This window comes from Suncus etruscus, chromosome 9, assembly GCF_024139225.1.
Source record: "Suncus etruscus isolate mSunEtr1 chromosome 9, mSunEtr1.pri.cur, whole genome shotgun sequence".
Lineage (NCBI taxonomy): Eukaryota > Metazoa > Chordata > Mammalia > Eulipotyphla > Soricidae > Suncus > Suncus etruscus.
The window spans coordinates 108,052,101-108,072,679 of record NC_064856.1 but is presented as its reverse complement, the minus strand read 5'-3'; the positions used below and the strand labels follow the sequence as shown (position 1 = coordinate 108,072,679).

At 61.2% G+C, this 20,579-nt stretch overlaps 2 protein-coding genes across 5 annotated transcripts in view; one reads left to right on the top strand and one right to left on the bottom strand.

The window, feature by feature from the left end:
* Positions 1–13,011: 13,011 nt before the first annotated feature.
* Positions 13,012–17,095, top strand: RCOR2 (REST corepressor 2). 2 transcript variants are annotated; one of them, XM_049779662.1, is made up of 12 exons: positions 13,012–13,139; positions 13,940–13,996; positions 14,291–14,371; positions 14,485–14,537; positions 14,636–14,797; positions 14,887–15,011; positions 15,115–15,184; positions 15,276–15,491; positions 15,665–15,742; positions 15,845–15,902; positions 16,203–16,432; positions 16,527–16,965. In XM_049779662.1, exons 1-12 carry the CDS (start codon positions 13,013–13,015, stop codon positions 16,830–16,832), a joined length of 1,563 nt encoding a protein of 520 aa, XP_049635619.1. In that variant the 5' UTR covers position 13,012; the 3' UTR covers positions 16,833–16,965. The 2 variants fall into 2 exon arrangements, with proteins under 2 accessions (XP_049635619.1, XP_049635620.1); XM_049779663.1 differs by lacking the exon at positions 16,203–16,432 and having other exon boundaries at positions 16,527–17,095.
* A 1,762-nt stretch (positions 17,096–18,857) lies between these two features.
* Positions 18,858–20,579, bottom strand: part of MARK2 (microtubule affinity regulating kinase 2) — a 58,123-nt gene continuing 56,401 nt past the window's right edge. For all 3 annotated transcript variants that reach the window (XM_049779613.1, XM_049779608.1, XM_049779609.1), the window contains 2 exons: positions 19,552–19,596; positions 18,858–19,305 (listed from right to left, as the gene is read on the bottom strand). In XM_049779613.1, the coding sequence (XP_049635570.1) occupies positions 18,942–19,305; positions 19,552–19,596 (409 nt within the window). In that variant the 3' untranslated portion in view covers positions 18,858–18,941. The remainder of the gene's footprint in view (positions 19,306–19,551; positions 19,597–20,579) is intronic.

The window sequence follows — 20,579 nt, the reverse complement described above, 5'->3', positions numbered from 1 at the left end:
GTTATAAAACTGTGAAAAAAAGCAAACGGGATGGGGGGGTATGGTGGAGAGATAGCATGGAGATAGGGCATATGCAGAAGGACGGTGGTTCAAATCCCGGCATCCTATATGGTCCCCCGAGCTGCCAGGAGCTATTTCTATTCTTTTTTTTTTTTTTTTTTTTGGTTTTTGGGCCACACCCAGCAGTGCTCAGGGGTTACTCCTGGCTGTCTGCTCAGAAATAGCTCCTGGCAGGCACGGGGGACCATATGGGACACCGGGATTTGAACCAACCACCTTTGGTCCTGGATCGGCTGCTTGCAAGGCAAACGCCACTGTGCTATCTCTCCGGGCCCGCCAGGAGCTATTTCTTTTTGTTTTGTTTTGTTTTGGGGTAACACCTGGCGTCACTCAGGGGTTACTCCTGACTCTATGCTCAGAAATCGCTCTTGGCAGGCTCAGGGGACCATATGGGATGCTGGGATTCGAACCACCATCCTTCTGCATGAAAGGCAAACGCCTTACCTCCATGCTATCTCTCCAGCCCCTTCCTTCCTTCCTTCCTTCCTTCCTTCCTTCCTTCCTTCCTTCCTTCCTTCCTTCCTTCCTTCCTTCCTTCCTTCCTTCCTTCCTTCCTTCCTTTCTTCCTTCCTTCCTTCCTTCTTTCCTTCCTTCCTTCCTTCCTTCCTCCTTCCTTCCTTCCTTCCTTCCTCCTTCCTTCCTTCCTTCCTTCCTTCCTTCCTTCCTTCCTTCCTCCTCCTTCCTTCCTTCCTTCCTTCCTTCCTTCCTTCCTTCCTTCCTTCCTTCTTCCTTCCTTCCTTCCTTCCTTCCTTCCTTCCTTTTTCTTTCTTTCTTTCTTTCTTTCTTTCTTTCTTTCTTTCTTTCTTTCTTTCTTTCTTTCTTTCTTTCTTTCTTTCTTTCTTTCTTTCTTTCTTTCTTTCTTTCTTTCTTTCTTTCTTTCTTTCTTTCTTTCTTTCTTTCTTTCTTTCTTTCTTTCTTTCTCTTTCCCATATTCACACTCAGCTGTGCTCGGGCTCAGTTTTCTCTCTTTACTCAGGGGTCACTCCCGGTGATGTCTGGGGTTACATGGGGTGCCAAGGATTGAATCCAGTTTATTGCACACAAGAAAAGTGCCTAACCTAACCAGCTGCCCAGAATTCTTTCCAGTAGAGAAAGTTGGCCTGCAGGGGGCTCCTGCTGCTTTGGGAAAAGGGGCAGAAGCGAGTTACCAGCTCTGGAGGGAGGGTGCCCCCACAGGAAGTGCTGCCTGGAGGTGAGTCCCTGAAACTGGCTCACTCTGAACCTACTGGTGCCAGCTGGGATGTCCTGGGGGTGCACAGGTGAGTAACCCAGATTGTCCTCTTAGCCCCTCCAGTTCTTAACTTCCGGCAGGAGGGAGCAGACAGGATAGAGAGGTGGAACTTCAGGGCCTGGGCAGTGATGAAAGGGGACATATGGGCCTGGTGGCTCTAAGCTGCAGTTTGCAAAGCAAATAAGAACAAGTCCTTTTTTTTTTTTTTTTTTTTTTTTTTTTTTTTTGGTTTTTGGGCCACACCCGGTAACGCTCAGGGGTTACTCCTGGCTATGCGCTCAGAAGTCGCTCCTGGCTTGGGGGACCATATGGGACGCCGGGGGATCGAACCGCGGTCCGTCTCCTAGGCTAGCGCAGGTAAGGCAGGCACCTTACCTCCAGCGCCACCGCCCGGCCCCAAGAAGTTTGAATGTTTTTTTTTTTTTTTTTTTTTTGGGGGGGGGGTCACACCCGGCGATGCTCAGGGGTTACTCCTGGCTGTCTGCTCAGAAATAGCTCCTGGCAGGCATGGGGGACCATATGGGACACCGGGATTCGAACCAACCACCTTTGGTCCTGGATCGGCTGCTTGCAAGGCAAACGCAGCTGTGCTATCTCTCCGGGCCCAAGAACAAGTCCTTAGGGAAAGGGGTTGGGGGTGAAGCTCCAGGCCTGTGAATCCTGGTGCAGACACCCCTGGGAATGGCTGCTGGAGAGCTTGCTGGGATCACCCAATGCAGCATCGAGATATTTGGTTTGTTTCTCTGACTGTTCTTGCAAGTGACAGAATGTCAGGAAGCCACCAACCAGCTCTCCAGGGCTGCGAGTGAGGCTGAAGCCTTCTGGGCACTGGGCTGTGGAAATGGGCTTTGTCAGCTCAGCTCCTGCATTCTGTGTCTCTTCCTGCGCTGGCACCAGATGACTACTGCTTATTTTGGGGTGGTGTTGGGTCACACCTGGGGGTGCTCCGGAGCTACTCCTGGAGGTGTTTAGGAGACCTTAGGCAGTGCTGGGGATGGAACCAGAGTTGGTCCCATGCAGCCGAGTTCAGTCCCCTGTGCTATCTCTACTCTTCCTGATCATTCAGGAAGCACCCTTGGGGTTCAGAGCCTTGGGGAAGGCTAACATTGGCCTGGACACCCCCCAGCATCACAGTGAAGTCAGGCTGAGTGACATCCAGCAGCAATTCTTGAATATCTTTTTTTTTTTTTTTTTGATTTTTGGGCCACACCCGGCGGTGCTCAGGGGTTACTCCTGGCTGTCTGCTCAGAAATAGCTCCTGGCAGGCACGGGGGACCATATGGGACACCGGGATTCGAATCAACCACCTTTGGTCCTGGATCGGCTGCTTGCAAGGCAAACGCAGCTGTGCTATCTCTCCGGGCCCTGAATATCTTTTTTTGTTTGTTTCTGGGTCACACCAGTGGCATTCATGGGTTACTCCTAGTTCTGTGCTCAGAAATCACTCCTGGCAGGCTCAGGGGACCAAAATGGGATGCTGGGATTTGAACCACCGTCCATCCTGGATCGGCTGCATGCAAGGCAAATGCCCTACTACTGTGTTATCTCTCTGCTCCCCAACACTTGAATATCATTGCAGGACCATGGGAAGATGAGGAATAGATGGAGTGACAGCGGGGAGGGCACTCAGTTCTCAGACCCTAGAAGGTTCTCTGAACCCCGCCAGGACTGAATCCTGAGCAAGGTGGTTGTGACTCCTAAACCCCAACTAAACAAAAAAAATCCCTAAACAAAACAAGGTGTTTGCTGTGTGAAAGGTTGATCAGGTTTGATCCCAGTACCCCCATATAGTCCCTTGTGCCCTGCTAGGACCAATCCCTGAGCATAGAGCCAGGAGTAAATCCTTAATACCACTGGGGGGGGGGGGCAGAGAGATAGCACAGTGGTGTTTGCCTTGCAAGCAGCAGATCCAGGACCTAAGGTGGTTGGTTCAAATCCCGGCATCCCATATGGTTCCCCTTGTTCCCCCCCCCCCCCCCCCCGTGCCTGCCAGGAGCTATTTCTGAGCAGATAGCCAGGAGTAACCCCTGAGCATAGCCAGGTATGGCCCAAAAGCCAAAAAAAAAAAACAACAAAAAAAAAAAAACACTGAGGCCCCCCCCCCAATGAAAAGCAGAGGTAGGAGGCCCAGCAGGAGGCTGCTTCAAAAACTCATGAGGAGGGCTGGAGCAATAGCATAGCGATAGGGCTTTTGTCTTTCACCTGGGTTTAATCCCAGGCATCCCATAGGTTCCCTGAGCCTGGAGCCTGCCAGGTGTGAGTTGGGAACATAGAGCCAGGCTGGAGCAAGAGCACAACAGGTTTCCTGCACAGGGTTGACCTGGGTTCTACCCCCTTCCCAGCCCTGCCAGGACTGATCTTCATAGAGCCACTAGTCAGCCCTAAGCAAGGCTGTATAGCCCCTCCAAAGAGTGTAGGTTTGGATGGCAGGAAGAGGAATTGGGATACTGATGTTGAGCCCCTCCTCTAGTGGGGTCTGAGTAGGCATGAGTCCAGGGATACCAGGGGGCCTTTATGGCCCTTGACAGCCGCTTCCGGGGACCGGAGACCCGTGGTGAAAGCTTCCTGTGCAGGGGCAGAGGTGAGAGGGCGCTACAGGGGTGTGAGCGAGTGGGAGGTGAGGATGGGGCAGACGGTGTGGGTGTGGTGTGAACAGGCTGTTGAGATGCCAGTGGTGGAAGGGGGCCTGACTCAGGGGGAGCCTCTGTTGTGTGTGTGTGTGTGTGTGTTTGTGTGTGTTTGGGAAGGAGAAGAAGTAGCAAACACAAGTACACAGATGCCCAGGAGTTTGCTTCTGCATGTCTGTCCAGATCTCTAATGGATATGTCTGGAACATGTGTCACCTGCTGTCCGTGTGTCTATTTTGATATGTATACATGTATACGTGTGCGTCGTGTGTCTTTGTGCTCTCAGGTCTCCGTGTGTGCCTGCACAAGTGTTGTGTGTCTGTGTGTCCACCCGTGTCTCCACGCATGTCTGTGTGCATGGAGCAGGGAATGCAGAGCTCAGAAGCTAGGTGTCCTCGAAGGGGAAGGTGTATGGACTGGAGCCGAGATAAAGGAGGTAAAAGTGGGGTCTGCGGAGCGAGCGAGCTTGGGGGTTCCTTCCCACTGCCTCCCTTCTCTGTGAATGGGCACCAAGGTCAGTGCTAAGGCAGGTGTCAGGAAAGGAGCAGAGGGTGAGTAGAAGGATGAAGGATGAAGGATGGAAGGAGCAAGGGGAAGTGGGGAAGGATGGTAGCAGCAGGGGAAGGCCGGGTAGAGGTGCAACTTGGTGCTCATGGCCAGGCCTCGAGCCTTGAGCCTCGGAGGGAGGGACCCACCCAGGGCACAGCTCCTGGCAGGCCCGAGGGAGTGGCCCGTGTGGGGCACCTAGGAGCAAGTTTCAGGTGCTGGCGCTCAGGGTGGGGGCCCGAGGAGTTCTGCTGGATCAGGAACAGGCAGCTGGGCGAGGGAGGTGGCGCAGATGGTGAGCGTAAGGTAAGGTTTGCATCCAGGAGCCCTCGGGTGGATCTCTGGCACCACCACATGGTCCACTGAGCACTGTACTGGGAGCAGCTCCCCTCCAGTACCACTGGGTATGGGAAGGGAGGGAGAGAGGGGGGTAGAGAGAGAGAAGAGAAGAGAAGAGAAGAGAAGAGAAGAGAAGAGAAGAGAAGAGAGAAGAGAAGAGAATAGAAGAGAAGAGAAAAAGAGAAGAGAAGAAGAGAAGAGAAAAAGAGAAGAGAAAAAGAGAAGAGAAGAAGAGAAGAGAAAAAGAGAAGAGAAGAGAAGAGCAGAGCAGAGAAGAGAAGAGAAGAGAAGAGAAGAGAAGAGAAGAGAAGAGAAGAGAAGAGAAGAGAAGAGAAGAGAAGAGAAGAGAAGATGGGGCCGGAGAGAGATAGCATGGAGGTAAGGCGTTTGCCTTTCATGCAGAAGGTCATCGGTTCAAATCCCGGTGTCCCATATGGTCCCCGTACTAGCCAGGAGTAACCCCTGAGCACTGCTGGGTGAGACCCAAAAACCACACAAAAAAAGAGAGAGAGAGAGAGAGAGAGAGAGAGAGAGAGAGAGAGAAGAGAAGAGAGGAAAAAAGGGAAAGGAAAATGGAAAGCAAAGAAAAGGAAAGGAAAGGAAGAACAGTTAAAAAGAAAGGGGCCAGAGCAATACAACAACGGTAGGGCATTTGCCTTGCACAAGGCCAACCCAGGACAGACCTGAGTCGATACCTGGCATGCCATATGGTCCCCTGAGCATACCAGGAGCGACTTCTGAGCACAAAGCCAGGAGTAACCCTTGAGCAGCCAGGTGTGGCTCAAAAACCAAAAAAAAAAAAAGAAAGAAAAGAAAGAAAAGAAGAATCCAGTAAGATCTTTTGTTGTTGTTTTTTGTTTGTTTGTTTGTTTTTGGGTCACACCCAACAGCGCTCAGAGGTTACTCCTGGCTCTGTGCTCAGAAATTGCTCCTGGCAGGCTCAGGGGACCCTATGGAATGATGGGATTAGAACCACCGACCTTCTGCATGCAAGGCAAATGCCCTTACCTCCATGCTATCTCTCCGGCCCCATCCAGTAAGATCTTGAGTAACAGCCTGAGAGAAGTGGTGCCAGATATTCAGCAGAAGTGGAACCTGATGAGGGGGTATTGATTGAATATTGAAGACTTTGAAGACTTAGAACTTCCGTTAGAGAGAGAGAGAGAGAGAGAGAGAGAGAGAGAGAGAGAGAGAGAGAGAGAGAGAGAGAGAGAGAGAGAGAGAGAGAGTTTTCTTTCTTTTTTTCTTTTTTTTTTTTTCGGGCCACACCCATTTGATGCTCAGGGGTTACTCCTGGCTAAGCGCTCAGAAATTGTCGGGCCCGGAGAGATAGCACAGCGGTGTTTGCCTTGCAAGCAGCCGATCCAGGACCAAAGGTGGTTGGTTCGAATCCCGGTGTCCCATATGGTCCCCTGTGCCTGCCAGGAGCTATTTCTGAGCAGACAGCCAGGAGTCACCCCTGAGCACTGCCGGGTGTGGCCCAAAAACAACAACAACAACAAAAAAAGAAATTGTTCTGGCTTTGGGGGACCATATGGGATGCCGAGGGATTGAACCGAGGTCCTTCCTGCCAGCGCTTGCAAGGCAGACACCTTACCTCTAGCGCCACCTCTATGGCCCCAGAGTTTTCTTAGCACAGACCCTGCCTATCAGCAAAGGTAGCAGTTTTGTGAGCGACCTATTTGATGGTGATTGTAAGTCTGTCTATTCCCAAGCCAGGACCAGACTGATTATGGCCTAGGCAGAGAATACTGACATTTGGATTTTTTTTGGGGGGGGGGCACACCCAGTCACACTCGGGGTTTACTTACCTGTGCTCAGGTCAGAGATCACTCCTAGTGGGGACCTTATGGGGTGTGCTGGGGATTGAGCCCTGGTCAGCTCCATTCAAGGTTAGTGCTCTCCCCACTATACTATTGCTTCAGCCATTGGAACAAGTTTTTTTTTTTTTTTTTTTTTTGGTTTTTGGGCCACACCCGGTGACGCTCAGGGGTTACTCCTGGCTATGCGCTCAGAAGTTGCTCCTGGCTTGGGGGACCATATGGGATACCGGGGGATCGAACCACGGTCCGTCCAAGGCTAGCGCAGGCAAGGCAGGCACCTTACCTCTTGCGCCACCGCCCGGCCCCCTGGAACAAGTTTTTATTTAAAAAGGATCCTGGGAGGGCTCGGAGAGATAGCACAGCGGCGTTTGCCTTGTAAGCAGCCGATCCAGGACTAAAGGTGGTTGGTTCGAATCCCGGTGTCCCATATGGTCCACCGTGCCTGCCAGGAGCTATTTCTGAGCAGACAGCCAGGAGTAACCCCTGAGCACCGCCGGGTGTGACCCAAAAACCAAAAAAAAAAAAAAAAAAAAAAAGGATCCTGGGAGGGGCAGAGAGATAGCACAGCAGTAGGGCGTTTGCCTTACAGGCAGAAGGACAGTGGTTCGAATCCCGGCATCCCATATGGTCCCCCCGAGCCTGCCAGGAGTGATTTCTGAGCACAGAGCCAGGAGTAATTCCTGAGAGCTGCTGGACGTGACCACCCCAAAAAATTAAAAATAAAATAAAAAGGACCCTGGACTGGGTCACAAGCTAATGAATGCCAGAGACCAGATGGGCCGGAGCTGGAAGCTGGACTCCATCAAGTGTCAGATGTCCGAGAGAGAGGAAGAGCTTAGAGCTCAGAGGTCAGATGGGGATGCCTGGGAGGGGGGTGGCCTTGGGATACACTCCGGCTGGGGTGCCTAGAGGGGGACCCCTGCTTTGGGAGGAAGGCAGTTTTACCAGCAGCTCTGCTGTCACTTCATCTGCAATACTGACGCTTGAAGTCACTGTTGTCTTCCAGAGACGGAGGAACCAAGGGTCAGAGGGGTCAAGCCACTGACCCCAGGGGCACACAGCTCAGCTGGCCAGGATACTCCAGCTATCCAGCTTGGGGGGGGTTCACTGCTCTCCTTCCAGGGGGTTCAGCCCTGCCCCCTTTGTTCTAGGGAGATTCTGATCAGCAGCTCTGGGCCCAGGAGACTCATTGCAGATTGGGTCTGAAGCTAGTAGGCCGGGGGTGGGGGTGGGAGCCTGGTTCCCTGCTCTGGTGTCTGTCTCGCTGGGGCCACAGGGGGTGACCCCAACTCCAGCCTCTGCACTGCCACCAGCAGAGGGCACCAACCTATATCCAGGTGAGGGCGCAGGCAGACCCCCCCTCAGGTTTCCAGAGTGACGTTGGGGGCTGGGGCTGGCAGCTGCCTCTGCCTTCTGTGCCTCTCCCGGGTCCTCCTGGCTGTTTCCTCACCTCCTGCTGTGCGCGTGCCAGTGTGTGTGTGTGTGTGTGTGTGTGTGTGTGTGTGTGTGTGTGTGTGTGTGTGTGTGTGTGTGTGTGAGCAAGCGTGCAAGCCAGGGGTCTGCCCTGAATCTGCCCCTGGCCCCTGGGCATCACTCACAGAGGTACCCGCCCTACCTCCCTGAGCCCCCAAGTGCCATGAGGCGGACTGTCACCTGCCCCCTGGGAAGTGCAGCCCAGGAGGCTCCCTCGTAGAGGTGTTGAGAGGAGAGGGCTGAGCTCCAGGCCACCGTGGGGCCCCTGAGAGCTGGAGGGAGGAATGGAATTCCTGTCTGGGCAGGAGTGCCGCTGCCAGGGTGGGGGCGCAGGGCTCCCCCAGAGTTCCTCAGCTGTCTTCCCCTAGGCCTCAGAATGGGGGGCCACACCCCACCCCCAGGTTCCTGCTGCTTGCCTTCCACTGTCTCTCTCTTCAGCCAAGCCCCTGGGCTGTGGCTACCTAGAGGGCCGCTGGGGTCCCGGGCACCTCACAGCAGACACCAGCCTCCCTCAGCTAGCCAGTTCTGGGGACAGTCCCCCTCTGTCCGGCAGGGGCTGCCGGGGGTCAGGATTGGCTGGAGCTGCCCCCGCCTGAAGGAGGAGGGAGAGGAGATGGGGAGGCAGCCCCAGCTCAAGGTCACCCCCTTTCCTTCCCAGCATTCTCGCTCAACCTTTGTCCCTTCGCCTCACCTTGAGGAGGGAGGAGGCTTGGTGCCAGAGCCAGAGGGCAGAGAAGTCTGGGGACAGGAAAGCTCCTGGGGGCTCCAGCTAACACCCCCCACCACATGTGCTGGCACCTGGCAGGGCTGCAGCACCCCGGGGAGGGAGGGGGGGAATCTCCCAGTCTGCACCCCTGCGGGGATCCAGAGAGGACTAGACCATCCCTTGGAAGCTGCGACCGGGGTCTCCAACAATGGGGGTGGGGGGTGTCTGGTTTCCCAGGGGAACTCCAGCTGAAGCTTCTTTGGGCCTGGGGGAAGGAGCCCTGCTTCAGAAGCCTTGTGGGGGTGCCCCATGTGGGGGGGGCTGTGCTAAGCTTCAGTTTCAACCTTCACTGCAGAACTGCAAACACTGGGAGCTCCTGGATCCTAGGCTGGCCCGCAGCCCTCTGAAGGCACTGGCAGAGGCTGGGTGCCAGGCAGGCTGGTGGGGAAATGGGGGCAGGGCAGGCCAGGGCCCAGCGCCCTTGTAGATAGCTTGAACCCAGGCGGAAGGGATCCTAGCTTTTGGGGAATCTGCAGGCCTCTGAAAGGCGGGGGCAGCATGCAGAGGGGCGCAGGGCTGCTCCCAGGCTGTCTCTGCCCACTTCCCCTCCCACACCCTGTATTCCTGGCCACGTGGCACCTTGGCACCTCGGCCTGGGGAGGTAGATTCTTAACCTGGGGGCTGGCGAGTGGGGGTGAGGTGGAGAAAGTGGGGGTGAGAATTGGCTCTGGCAGACACCCGGAGGTGTTCCACCAGGCCCCCCCTAAGTCCCAGGGAGCCGGGGAAGAGGCTCTGTCTCTTTAAGAGCCTTCAGGCTGCTGGGAGCAGATGGCCAGGCCGGCCGGGGCCCCTTGTCCTTTGTGTGGCTTTGCACAAAAGAGGGGGCCAGCTGGGGAGGGGGCGGCTGCAGCAGGTGGGAGGGTGGGGCCTGGCCTCTGCTCAGCAGCAGCAGCAGGCACCCCCTGGGAAGAGAGGGGGTCTGTGCCTTGGAACCCATCTCCTCTCGGCATTCTGTTGGTCCCAAGGTTCACCCCAGACCCTTAGGGCACCGGTCCAGTCCTTACCACTGGGGACACGGTGGCCCTTGCCACTCACTGTCCCCCCACCCCAGGGCTGGAATGAAGAGGCTCTCCCCGCCCCCACCCCTCAGCAGGTTCTTTTTCTGGCCCTGAGCTGGGGCTCCTGGGAGATGGGAGAGGAGAATTAGGTTCCTGGAGGAGGTGCAGGGAGGAGGGGGAGCCTAGCGGCTGCGGGGCCACCTGGTGGGGGCTGACCAAGGCAGCTGGACTGTGTATGTTCGGAAGCACCTCACCGGCCTTGGGAGCAGGGAAAGAGGTGAATGTACAGGGACTGCATTAGGGGCGCCCACCCCTCCCCTTCCCTCCAGGCAAGATGGAAGCCTTGTCATGGGGTGCAGAGTGCTGCAGGGCGGCCTGCCAGGCAGGAGGGGACAGAGAGAGAGAGAGAGGAGAGGCCCCCTAAAGATGGGAGGTGCTGAGGAGGCATGGCACGGTGCCACCCGGGCGGCTGAGGCCCTTTTCATGCAGGCCTGGCGCCCCCCCAGCTCAGACCTGCATCTTTGCCCAGATCTCCCCACCCAGGGGCCTGGTGCCCAGGCCATAATGTTTTTCTTTTTTGGGGGGGTTTTTGGGCCACACCTGGTGATGCTCAGGGGTTACTCCTGGCTCTGCGCACAGGAATCATAAGGTTTTAGGGTGTGTGTGGATCCAACCCGGGTGGGCTTCGTGCAAGGCCACTGCCTTCTCCTCTGTGCTGTGTCTGCACCCCTCTCCTCTCCCCTTGCCCCCAAATTCATGACTTAAGAGCTGAGCAAAACCAGTGGGGCTCTGGCCTGAAGCGTGGCTGGCAACGTGGCCACAGGCTGGGTGGCCCCAACAGCACGGCAGCCGCCGCCCAGGAGGTGTGGGTCCAGGCGGCTGGGTCCAGGCGCCCACAGGCGCCCCCCAGGAGGCGGGCAGGCCCCGGGCCGGGTCGCGGCCCGACCGCAGGACCGCGGGGCGCTGGCCTGGCTGCAGGCAGCGGGTGGGGGCGGGGATCCCTGGCCGGGTTGCAGTCCCGGGGTTGCAGCTAAATTTAGGGATCTGATTACAGAGTGGCCGAGGAAGGGCAGGGCAGGGCAGGGCAGGGCAGGGAGAGGTGGGCGCTTGCAGCAGCAACCGGGGCGCTCTCTGGGCACCGAGCGCTTGGCCTGGCTGGGCCTGACCGGGCCTGGCTGACAGAGATGTGTGTGTGTGTGTGTGTGTGTGTGTGTGTGTGTGTGTCCCTGGGAGTCCCCGGGGCCCGGAGGGTCGCGCTGCCCAGCACGTGGCCCGCATGGCCGGGCCCCCACCCAGCATTGGGTTCTTTGTGTGCCTGGCAGAGTGGCTGGATCTGGCTCTGGCTCCAGCTCGGGAAGCCCCTGCCCACCCTCCCCCAACCCCTCCGCCGCCGTCTGTCACTCTGCCCCGGCTTGTCCCGGGGGAGGAGGGGGTGCAGCTCCCAGCTGGGGCGACAGAGACAGGCAGGGAACCCAACCCTGGGGGGAGGAGAGCGGCTCCTGGCTCCCCATCCATCCATCTATCCATCCATCCATCCATCCACCCATGCATGCATCCATCCGTCTGCCCCTGATGATGCCACTATTCTCGGGGTGCACCCCGCAGCTGCTCACGGTATGTGGGGTGGGAAAAATGGGAGTAAATCCCGCGAGATGCACCCCCAACACCCCCATTCCCAGGCCGGGTTTGTCCAGGCCCGGTAGGTAACTGGCTATAGCTCCTGCCTTCACTCTCTTCTGCCTGGCCTTCAGGCCTGGCCTGGCCTGGCCTGGCTTGGCCTGTCCGTCCTCCCCATCCGCTTCTGGCCCCCAAGGGCGCCTGGAAGGAAGGGAGGGAGGGAAAGAGGGGGGTCCCCCTTGCGGAAAGAGGGGGGCGGGGAGTTCCTTGGCAGGAAGGGAGATGGAAGGAAAAGCCTGGGCTCCACCCGGGCGGGCGGCCTCGGGGGCCCTGGGGCAGGCAGGCAGGCGGTAACCCGAGCCCCTGGGATATATGTGTGTGTGTGTGTGTGTGTGCATATATGGGGCACACGGTGGCCACGTGTGGGGTCGACCCCGGGGCTCACTCCCAAGCCGGGTCTCCCCCCCATCAAGGACGGTGCCCAGGAGTAGAGAAATGGGGGGAGTGGGAGGACCCGCCGGGCGCGCGCATTCGCTCCCTTGGCCCCGCCCCTGGAGTGCCAGCCCGGCCCAGGCCACGCCCCAAGAGAGGCCACGCCCCGAGCAAAACCACGCCCCTGTTCTGGGAGTGAGAGGCGAGGAGGGAGGGAAAGACTCTACGCTTGGCCCCGCCCCTGGAGCGCCAGCCAGGCTTACTAAGCCACGCCCCCGAACAAAGCCACGCCCCCGCCCTGAGCCGGGAGTGGCGGAGCGGGGGTAACTCGTTGCCTTGGTGGCCACGCCCCCGAAGCCCCAGCCAGGATTCGGCCACGCCCCCGGGCCGGCGGCGGTGTGGGGAGCGCGTCGGGCGCGCGCACCCAACTCCGCCCCGGAGGAGAGACCCCGCCCTTCTATGGAAAGCCCCGCCCCTGCCCCGCCCACCGCCCGCCCAGGGCCAGATGTGCAGCTGGCGGAGGCATCGGCGGGGGAGGGGTGCTGAGGCGCAGCCGGCACTACTTCCCGGCCAGGCGGCCTGGCTGCCGGGCGGCGGGCGGGCGGCGCTTCATTGTGTGCGCGGCGGCGGCGGGTGCGAGTGCGAGTGCGAGGCGGGCCGAGGCGACCGCGGGCGACGGGCACCGAGGCGAGCGAGCTGAGGCGAAGCGACGTCCGTCCGCGGCTGCGCCCCGGAGCACGCCCGCCCGCCGGCCCGCCCGCCCTCGGCGCCGGGAGTCCCGCCCGGCCGTTTGCCGTCGGACGCGGCTTGGCGAGGCGGAGCTCCCGCCTCTTCTCTCGGGCAACCGCAGCAGCAGCATCCCGGTGCCCGCCCCTCGCCCCGGGCTCACGCACCGCGGGGCGCCTCCGCCCGCGCGCCCCCGTCCCCGCAGCCCGCACACTCGCGCCAAACTTTTCCTCCCACCGACCCCGCCTCGGCCGGCCACGCGACCCGGCCGCCCGCCCCCCGCCGCCCCCGCTCCGGGGCGACCGACCGACCCCTCCAGGCCGGGCCCGGCTCGGCTCGACGGCGCCCCCCGGCCGTGTGCTTAGGCGGCGGCGATGCCCTCGGTGATGGAGAAGCCCGGCGCGGGCTCCGGGATCCTGTCCCGCAGCCGGGCCAAGACGGCGCCCAACGGCGGGCAGCCGCACTCGGAGGATGACAGCAGCGAGGAGGAGCACTCGCACGGTGAGCGAGCGGGGCGCGGCTGGTGCACCCCGGAGCCCGCCCCACGCCGCCCGCCTCCGGGGGGGGGGTCGCCGGCTGCCTCGCAGGCTTGCGATCTGCCGCCCCCGAGCCCCGATGGACCCGCGATCACAGCCCGGGAGGCTCTCCAGGAACCGCTGCCCCGGTTTGGGGGTGCTGCTGGCGGCCGATCTGCGCACCCCCAGCCCCGTGCAATGCCTTGGCCGGCACCTTGCAAGGCTCGCTCGCTCTCTTGAGCCGGCCGGGCTAAGGGGCTGCGAGGGATCTGCCGCCCCAAACCTGAGGTTCACGTGGTGGTCGTATTGGGGGGCAGCTTTGGATTCCTGCCTTGCACGAGGCCACCTCTGGAGACCTGCATGTCGCGATGGGGCGCCCTCCCGTGCCCTCCTGCCACCTCCACCTGGCACCCACCCCGGACCCTCAGCCCCAGAACAAAGGCTGCTGCTCCGCTGCCTGCCCCTCCTAGGCTCTGTCTGCAGCAGCTGGCCCCCCTGGCCCCGTCTGCCTGCCCCCCACCTCCATCCACTCCACTCACTCCCTTCCCGGGCCGACCCGAGCGAGACTTAGGCAAGGGGCTGCTGCTCTCTAGTTCCTTTCGGGGGCTCGGCTGATTGGGGAGGGGTGTGGGGGTGCTCAGGGAAAAGTGAGCCTCTGGCTCCTGGGGCCCCTGGGTGGTCAGGAAGGAGAGCCGCAGGCCAGCTGCCTCCCCCGCCACATCCTCCCTGCCGGCCTCCCTCCTTCCCTGGGGCCCTCACCGCCTGCCTCCCCCCTGGCCCCCGCAGACAGCATGATCCGCGTTGGAACCAATTACCAGGCCGTAATCCCGGAGTGCAAGCCCGGTGAGTGGCAGGGGCAGGCTGCGGAGGGAGGGGCATTCAGGGCTCGGGCTTGGCCTTGAGCCCCACCTGGGGGAGCCCTTGGCCAGCGCCCACTGGCAGGGCAGGCAGGCAGGCAGGCAGGCAGCAGGGCGGGGGTGGCGGGTGGCCCCGTGGCACGGCGAGTTTTCCTGCGCTGCCTTCCTGTCTGGGTCTCTATTCCTCCTTTCCCTCCTGGGCCTCACCTCGGAGGCAAGCTGGCCATGGGGCTGGCCTGAGTGCCTCCCTCCCTCCTTCCCTCCCTCCCTCGGCTTGCAGAGAGCCCAGCGCGATACAGCAACAAGGAGCTGAAAGGGATGCTGGTGTGGTCCCCTAACCACTGCGTGTCCGATGCCAAGCGTGAGTCGGTGGGCAAGACCCAGGCCCCGGGCAGGGCTGAGGTGTGCAGAGGGAGCCCACCCCCCTTGCTTGTCTGGGCTCTGCTGCTGATCCCTTCTTGCGCCCTTCTGCAGTGGACAAGTACATTGCCATGGCCAAGGAGAAACACGGCTATAACATCGAGCAGGTGGGCTCGGCTGCAGCCTGGTGGGGGCTTGTGGGCTTGGGGTGGTGGTGCCCAAGCCCAGGCCAGTGGGGCCTGACATGGCTCCTGTCGTGGGCCAGGCTCTGGGCATGCTGCTGTGGCACAAACATGATGTGGAAAAGTCGCTGGCCGACCTGGCCAACTTCACCCCCTTCCCTGACGAGTGGACGGTGGAGGACAAGGTGCTATTTGAACAGGCCTTCGGCTTCCATGGCAAGTGCTTCCAGCGCATCCAGCAGATGGTAACGTGTCCCCCACCACCACCTACTCTGTTCACCCCCCACCTCTGTCCAGTCTTGGATGGTCCCAGCCTCTGGCATTGCCCCTCCAGTTGCCCGACAAGCTGATCCCCAGCCTGGTGAAGTATTATTACTCCTGGAAGAAGACCCGCAGCCGCACCAGCGTGATGGACCGGCAGGCGCGGCGGCTGGGGGGCCGCAAGGACAAGGAGGACAGGTGGGGTGCCCCCCCCAGGGCTAGAGTGGTGGGGGAGCAGCAGGCAGAGCTCTGGGTCCAGCCCTCACCTCAGGCCTGTCATCCCTCCCCTCCTTGGTGGCAGCGATGAACTTGAAGAGGGTCGGGGCACCGTCAGTGAGGGCGAGCCGGACGCCGGGGACCCCAAGAGAGAGGTGAGAGTGACCCACTGAACCCACCGGCCTGCCCGCCTCTGGCTCTGTCTTGGACACTCCTGTGCCATGCTGCTCTCCTCCCGCCCTGCAGCCGCTGCCTTCAAGGCCCCTGAATGCCCGCCCAGGCCCCGGGAAGAAGGAGGCGCAGGGCTCCCAATACCGCCATCACCCGCTTCGGACTCGGCGGCGCCCCCCGAAGGGCATGTACCTGAGCCCCGAGGGCCTCACAGCAGTGTCCGGAAGTCCCGACCTGGCCAACCTCACTCTCCGTGGCCTCGATTCTCAGCTCATTTCCCTCAAACGCCAGGTGGGGCCCCCGCAGGTGACCGAGGTGGCAGCCAGCCGTGGCCTCTGCTGCCGGGGAGCAAGCGCCCTGGTGTTTCTGCACCTGAGAGGGGCCCCTGGCTGTCCCCTGCTTGCGCTGGGGCCGAGGGTGCCCCAGGTTGGAAGTTCGAGGGCCTGTTCCTGTCCGTTCTCCAGGTGCAGAGCATGAAGCAGACCAACAGCAGCCTGCGACAGGCCCTGGAAGGCGGCATCGATCCGCTACGGCCCCCCGAGGTGAGCTGCCGCCCCCACCCAGTGTGCTTGGGGTTGGTGCTGGGAGGAGGGCAGCGGTCACAGTCTCCGATCTGGAGTCCGAAATAGCTCTTGGTCCTGCAGGCCAACACCAAGTTCAACTCCCGCTGGACCACAGACGAGCAGCTTTTGGCTGTACAAGGTGGGTCCAGTGGGGTGGTCCAGAAGTCTTCTGTGGGGCCCGGAGGGATAGCACAGTGGCGTTTGCCTTGCAAGCAGCCGATTCAGGACCAAAGGGTGGTTGGTTCAAATCCCGGTGTCCCATATGGTCCCCCGTGCCTGCCAGGAGCTATTTCTGAGCAGACAGCCAGGAGTAACCCCTGAGCACCGCCGGGTGTAACCCAAAAACAACAGAAGTCTTCTGTGGATGAAAGGTCCTAGGGCCAAGGTGCGGTGCACTCACACACACCCCGTCCTGTCCCGCCCGTGTCCTGCCCGGTAGCCATCCGGAGGTACGGCAGAGACTTCGGCGCTATCGCCGAGGTGATCGGGAACAAGACGCTGACCCAGGTGAAGACTTTCTTCGTGAGCTACCGGCGCCGCTTCAACCTGGAGGAGGTGCTTCAGGAGTGGGAGGCCGAGCAGGATGGTGCCCCCGCAGCCCCGGGGCCCCCTGAAGAGGCCAGGAGAGCAGCACCGGTGCCTGCCCCTGCCCTGGAGGAGGACGATGAGGTGAGGCCTCAGAACACTGGGCTGCGCCTGCCTTACCCTGGGCCCAGGATGCGGCACTACCCGCCTGGTCCCTGGTCTCTCCCTCCTCCCTCAGGTGCAGATCACTGCAGTGTCCACGTCGGTGCCCCGCTCTGTGCCCCCTGCGCCGCCACCGCCAGCCTCCCTGTCGCAGCCGCCGCCACTGCTGAGGCCACCGCTGCCAACTGCCCCCACCCTGCTGCGCCAGCCACCACCTCTGCAGCAAGGCCGCTTCCTCCAGCCCCGGCTGGCCCCCAACCAGCCCCCGCCACCCCTCATCCGCCCAGCTCTGGCCGCCACCCGCCACAGTGCCAGGCCGGGCCCCCAGCCCCCGCCCACCCTCATGGGTGCACCCCTGGAGCCCCCAGCACCCTCACTCTGAGCCACCGAGGCCCCAGGGCTCCGCGGCCTCGGGCACTTGTGCTTTGCCAGGGACAAGCGGGCATCTTGCCAGGACTTTTGAAGACCTGGAGCTGCCCATGGGCACAGCCCGGACCTGCAGCCCAACCACCGCCGCCCCCACCCCACCCCAGCCAGCCTGTGGGCGCCCACTTCCGGCCCGGAGTGAGACCAGAACGTAGCTTGGGGCTGAGGAGGGGACAGTGTGGGCATTTCCTCTTCCCCTTCTTGTAGCAATAAGCCGGTGAGGTGGAGGAGGGTCTCGAGGGCAGAGGCGCTCTCCCGAGAAGGGACCCCCCTCCGGCCTGCCACCCAGTTGCTGGAGGAGCCCGGGACATGTAGACGGGGTTTATTTTTCAATGTTTTTAAAAAATAAATCATAAAATCTTCTACCATGGTGTCTGCTTCTCTCCTGGTGCAGGGCCCTTCCCTGGTTTGGCTGCTCACCTGGCTCTGAGGGTGGGAGGGATTCCCCGGCCCATCTGCCCCCCACCCCAACCTCCCACTGGGTCTCCCTGAGGGGGAAGAAACAGGAGGCAGCTCAGATTCCAAACATTCTCTTTATTACGTGTTGATCCAAGGGTTCTAAGTGCAGGAGAGGGGCTGGGTGGGGAGGGGCCACCTCACCTGGGACCCTCCCTCCCTGGGCTGCTGCCCCTTTGGGGAGTCGAGCCACACCCCTCCCACCAGGCCTCTGAGAGCACCCCGGGAGGGGAGGAGGGGAGCCTCCCTGGGACCCCAGGGCTCCACGGGCCTCAGCCTGGCCTGGGAGGAGGGTGATGAGTAGGATGGAGTCATAAATCAAAAAAAAAAAAAAACAAAAAAAAAAACAACCGAATAAAATAAGATAAAAAATAAAACCCATCACAAAAAATGTACAACTCAGGTGAGGGCAGGGGCGGCCCTGGTGGGGCCCCTTCCCCGTTTTCTCAAGAACAGAAACAGCAGAGAAATAAATTAAGGGATGCAGCGGCCGCCACCAGCCAAGCGCCTGCCACCGGCCATCGGCCAGCCACCAGCCGCGCCCACCCTTGGCTGTGGAGGCTGGCGGACCCGTTGCCCCGTGGCCTAGCCCGACCCTGCTGCCGCCACAGGCCAGGCGTCCCCGGAGGCCTGGGCAGCGTCTCCTGAGAGGCCACAGTGTCAGGAAGAGAAGGCAAGGCCGAGAGATGAGTGGTGGGTGGGTGGGTGAGGAGTTGCGGTGCCCAGATTAATGCCAATGAGGGGAGCAGTGGGGATGGCGTGAGGGGCTGCGCTTCTAGACAAAGGCTCCCCCCACGCGGAGGCTGCCCGGCCCGGCCCCGGGTACGAGGTGCAGAGGGGGCCCTGTCTTCCCTGCGGTCCCTGCCCCCAGGAGAGTATGGGAGGATGGCACAGACTTGAGGAGGGGGACAGAGTCCCCACAGCAGCTTGTGGAGGGAAATGCCCAGCTCCGGGAGTGGGGGGTGCAGCGGAGGGTACAGTGTGGGGAGGCCGGAGCCCCACCCTTCGCTGCCAGCCACCCCCCCCCCACCACAGAGCCGAGCCACCCTCCTGCCCCTGGCCCCCTGCAGCAGCCCGGGGCTGGGTCAGGGGAAGGCCACCTCTGGTGGGGCGCTGGGGGCGGGTGGAGGAGGGGAGAGCGGGCCTGGCGGAGGGAGGGCCCCACCGGCCTCCACCACTCTTGCCTGAGTGTCCAGCCCCGAGGGCTCCCACCCTCCCGGGAGCCCCCAGAGCCAGTCGCGACTGTCCCGGGGGCAGGGAGGAAAGGGGGGCTGGCTTGTTTTTTTTCCTTTTTCTGTTTTTTTGGTAATAAAAAATTTTCTTGGTTTAGGCGAAATACTCTGTGCAACCGCAGTACCGAGAGGGGGGAGCCCTGCCCCCCGGCCCCTTCCCTTGGCCTCAGGTGAGGGAGGGGCGTGGGGGAGCGGGCAGGGGCAACTGGGGCCAAGGGCCACCTCCCACCCCCACCTCGGCAGGGACGAGAGCCGTGAGCATGGCAGCAGGGTGGCAGGAGCAGCAGAGCGCCGGCGGGGGAGCCTGGGGGGCCCCTGCAAGCTCAGTCCTCGGCCACCACACCCCCCCAGCGGCTCCCCACCCCGGCGGGCGGCCGTTAAAGCTTGAGCTCGTTGGCGATTTTGGAGGCAATGTTCTTGAAGGCCATGGACGTGCCCGATATCCGCTTGAAGCGCACGCCGTTGAGTGAGAGCCGCGGCAGCTTGCACACCTCCATCTCCCACTGCACGAAGCTCTCGTGGCCGGGCGTGCCGTGCACGCACAGCAGCATGTACCGCTCGTGCAGCTCGCTCTGGCAGCTGTTGGCGTCCAGCACCTTGCGGATCTCCCGCATCATCTCGTTGGGCTCCATGGAGCTCGTGGTCTTCATGCTCCACGTGAAGCGCAGGGAGCGAGGCTTGGCCTCCCGGAAGTCCTCCTTGTCCTTGTCGTTGGCTCCGCCGCCGCCCATCACATGTGGTCTGCGGGAGGGGTGGGGGCTGTCAAGCGGGGAGGACCCTCAGACCCAGGACGGAGAAGAGTTGGCCCCCCTGGGTTGGGGGGTGGCTGGGTCTGGAGAGCAGAGGCGGGTCCCAGCTTGCCACCCTGGGAGCCCCCGGGAAAGAGGGGGCAGCTGGACCCGACTCCAGATCCCGACAGAGCAGGGGGTTTGGGGGTGGCCCTGGCAGGCAGCAAAGGAGGCACAGATGCCCGTCGGGCCCTCTCACCTGAGCGTCTCCACCCGGTCTTTGCTCTCAGGTTCATTCAGGTTCCTCAAAAAACAGAGTGAGGGAGGGTTTAGTGCTGGGGCCTTCCTTCAGCTCTTTTGGCCCCCACAGGCCCAGCAGAGGCGGGGCGCAAGCAGCCCCAAGTGGGAATGCCACTTGTCACCTGGCAGCAGCCCGGTGGTCCCTGCCCTTCTCCATGCACCACCTCTGTGCTCTGGGAGGTGTGGGGATGTGGGGGCGTCCATCCAGCAGCCCCTCTCAGAAGGCAGCAGGGACCAGAAGCCCATTTTTATATATATATATATATTTTTTTTTTAGGAAAAAGATGCCTTGGGCTTGGGGGCCATTCTCTGTAGTGCCTGGGATATAGAAGGGGTGGGGTGGGGGCGCTGTGGACTGAACTGAGGTCAGCAGCCCCCAGGAATAAACGCCTCACCCCAATGCTAGCCTCCTGCCCCAACTTTCTTCTTTCTCAATAGTCTGCCCCCCACCCTCCCAAGCCAATGGGTCATCAACACCCGCCCCACTCTGCCGACCAGGCCATCTGCTGGCTCTGGGCGGGGCAGGCTGCCACCTGGGGGGGGCGAGTGGGAGTCTGGCCTGGCTGAGCGGCTGCTCCGACTCCAGGCTGGAGCTGGGGGGCCAGAGGTGGGGAGGAGCGAGAACAGCACATGGAGAAGGAACACAAAGACAGCAGAGCAGACAGAGGGAGGGGCCGCTCCAGCCCCACCTGGTCCTGCCCTGTGGGTGGGGGAGCCTGCAGGAAGGCCCCAGGCGGCCTGTGAGTCACCAACCAGCCAGGGACAGGAGGCCAAGAGCTGGGGGAGGGGAGCCCAAAGACCCTGTGGGGGCACCAGCCAGAGAACCAGGGCTCCCCCCAGGTGGTCTGGCCCTTCTGCCTGGCATCTGGCTCACCCAGGCCTCCAGAAAGCTGAAGAGCCAACAGGGCAGGGTAGAAACTAGGATCCAGCCAAGGGAGGACACCCACGGGTCTGGGGTGCGGGTGGGGAGAGGGACCCCCAGACCCT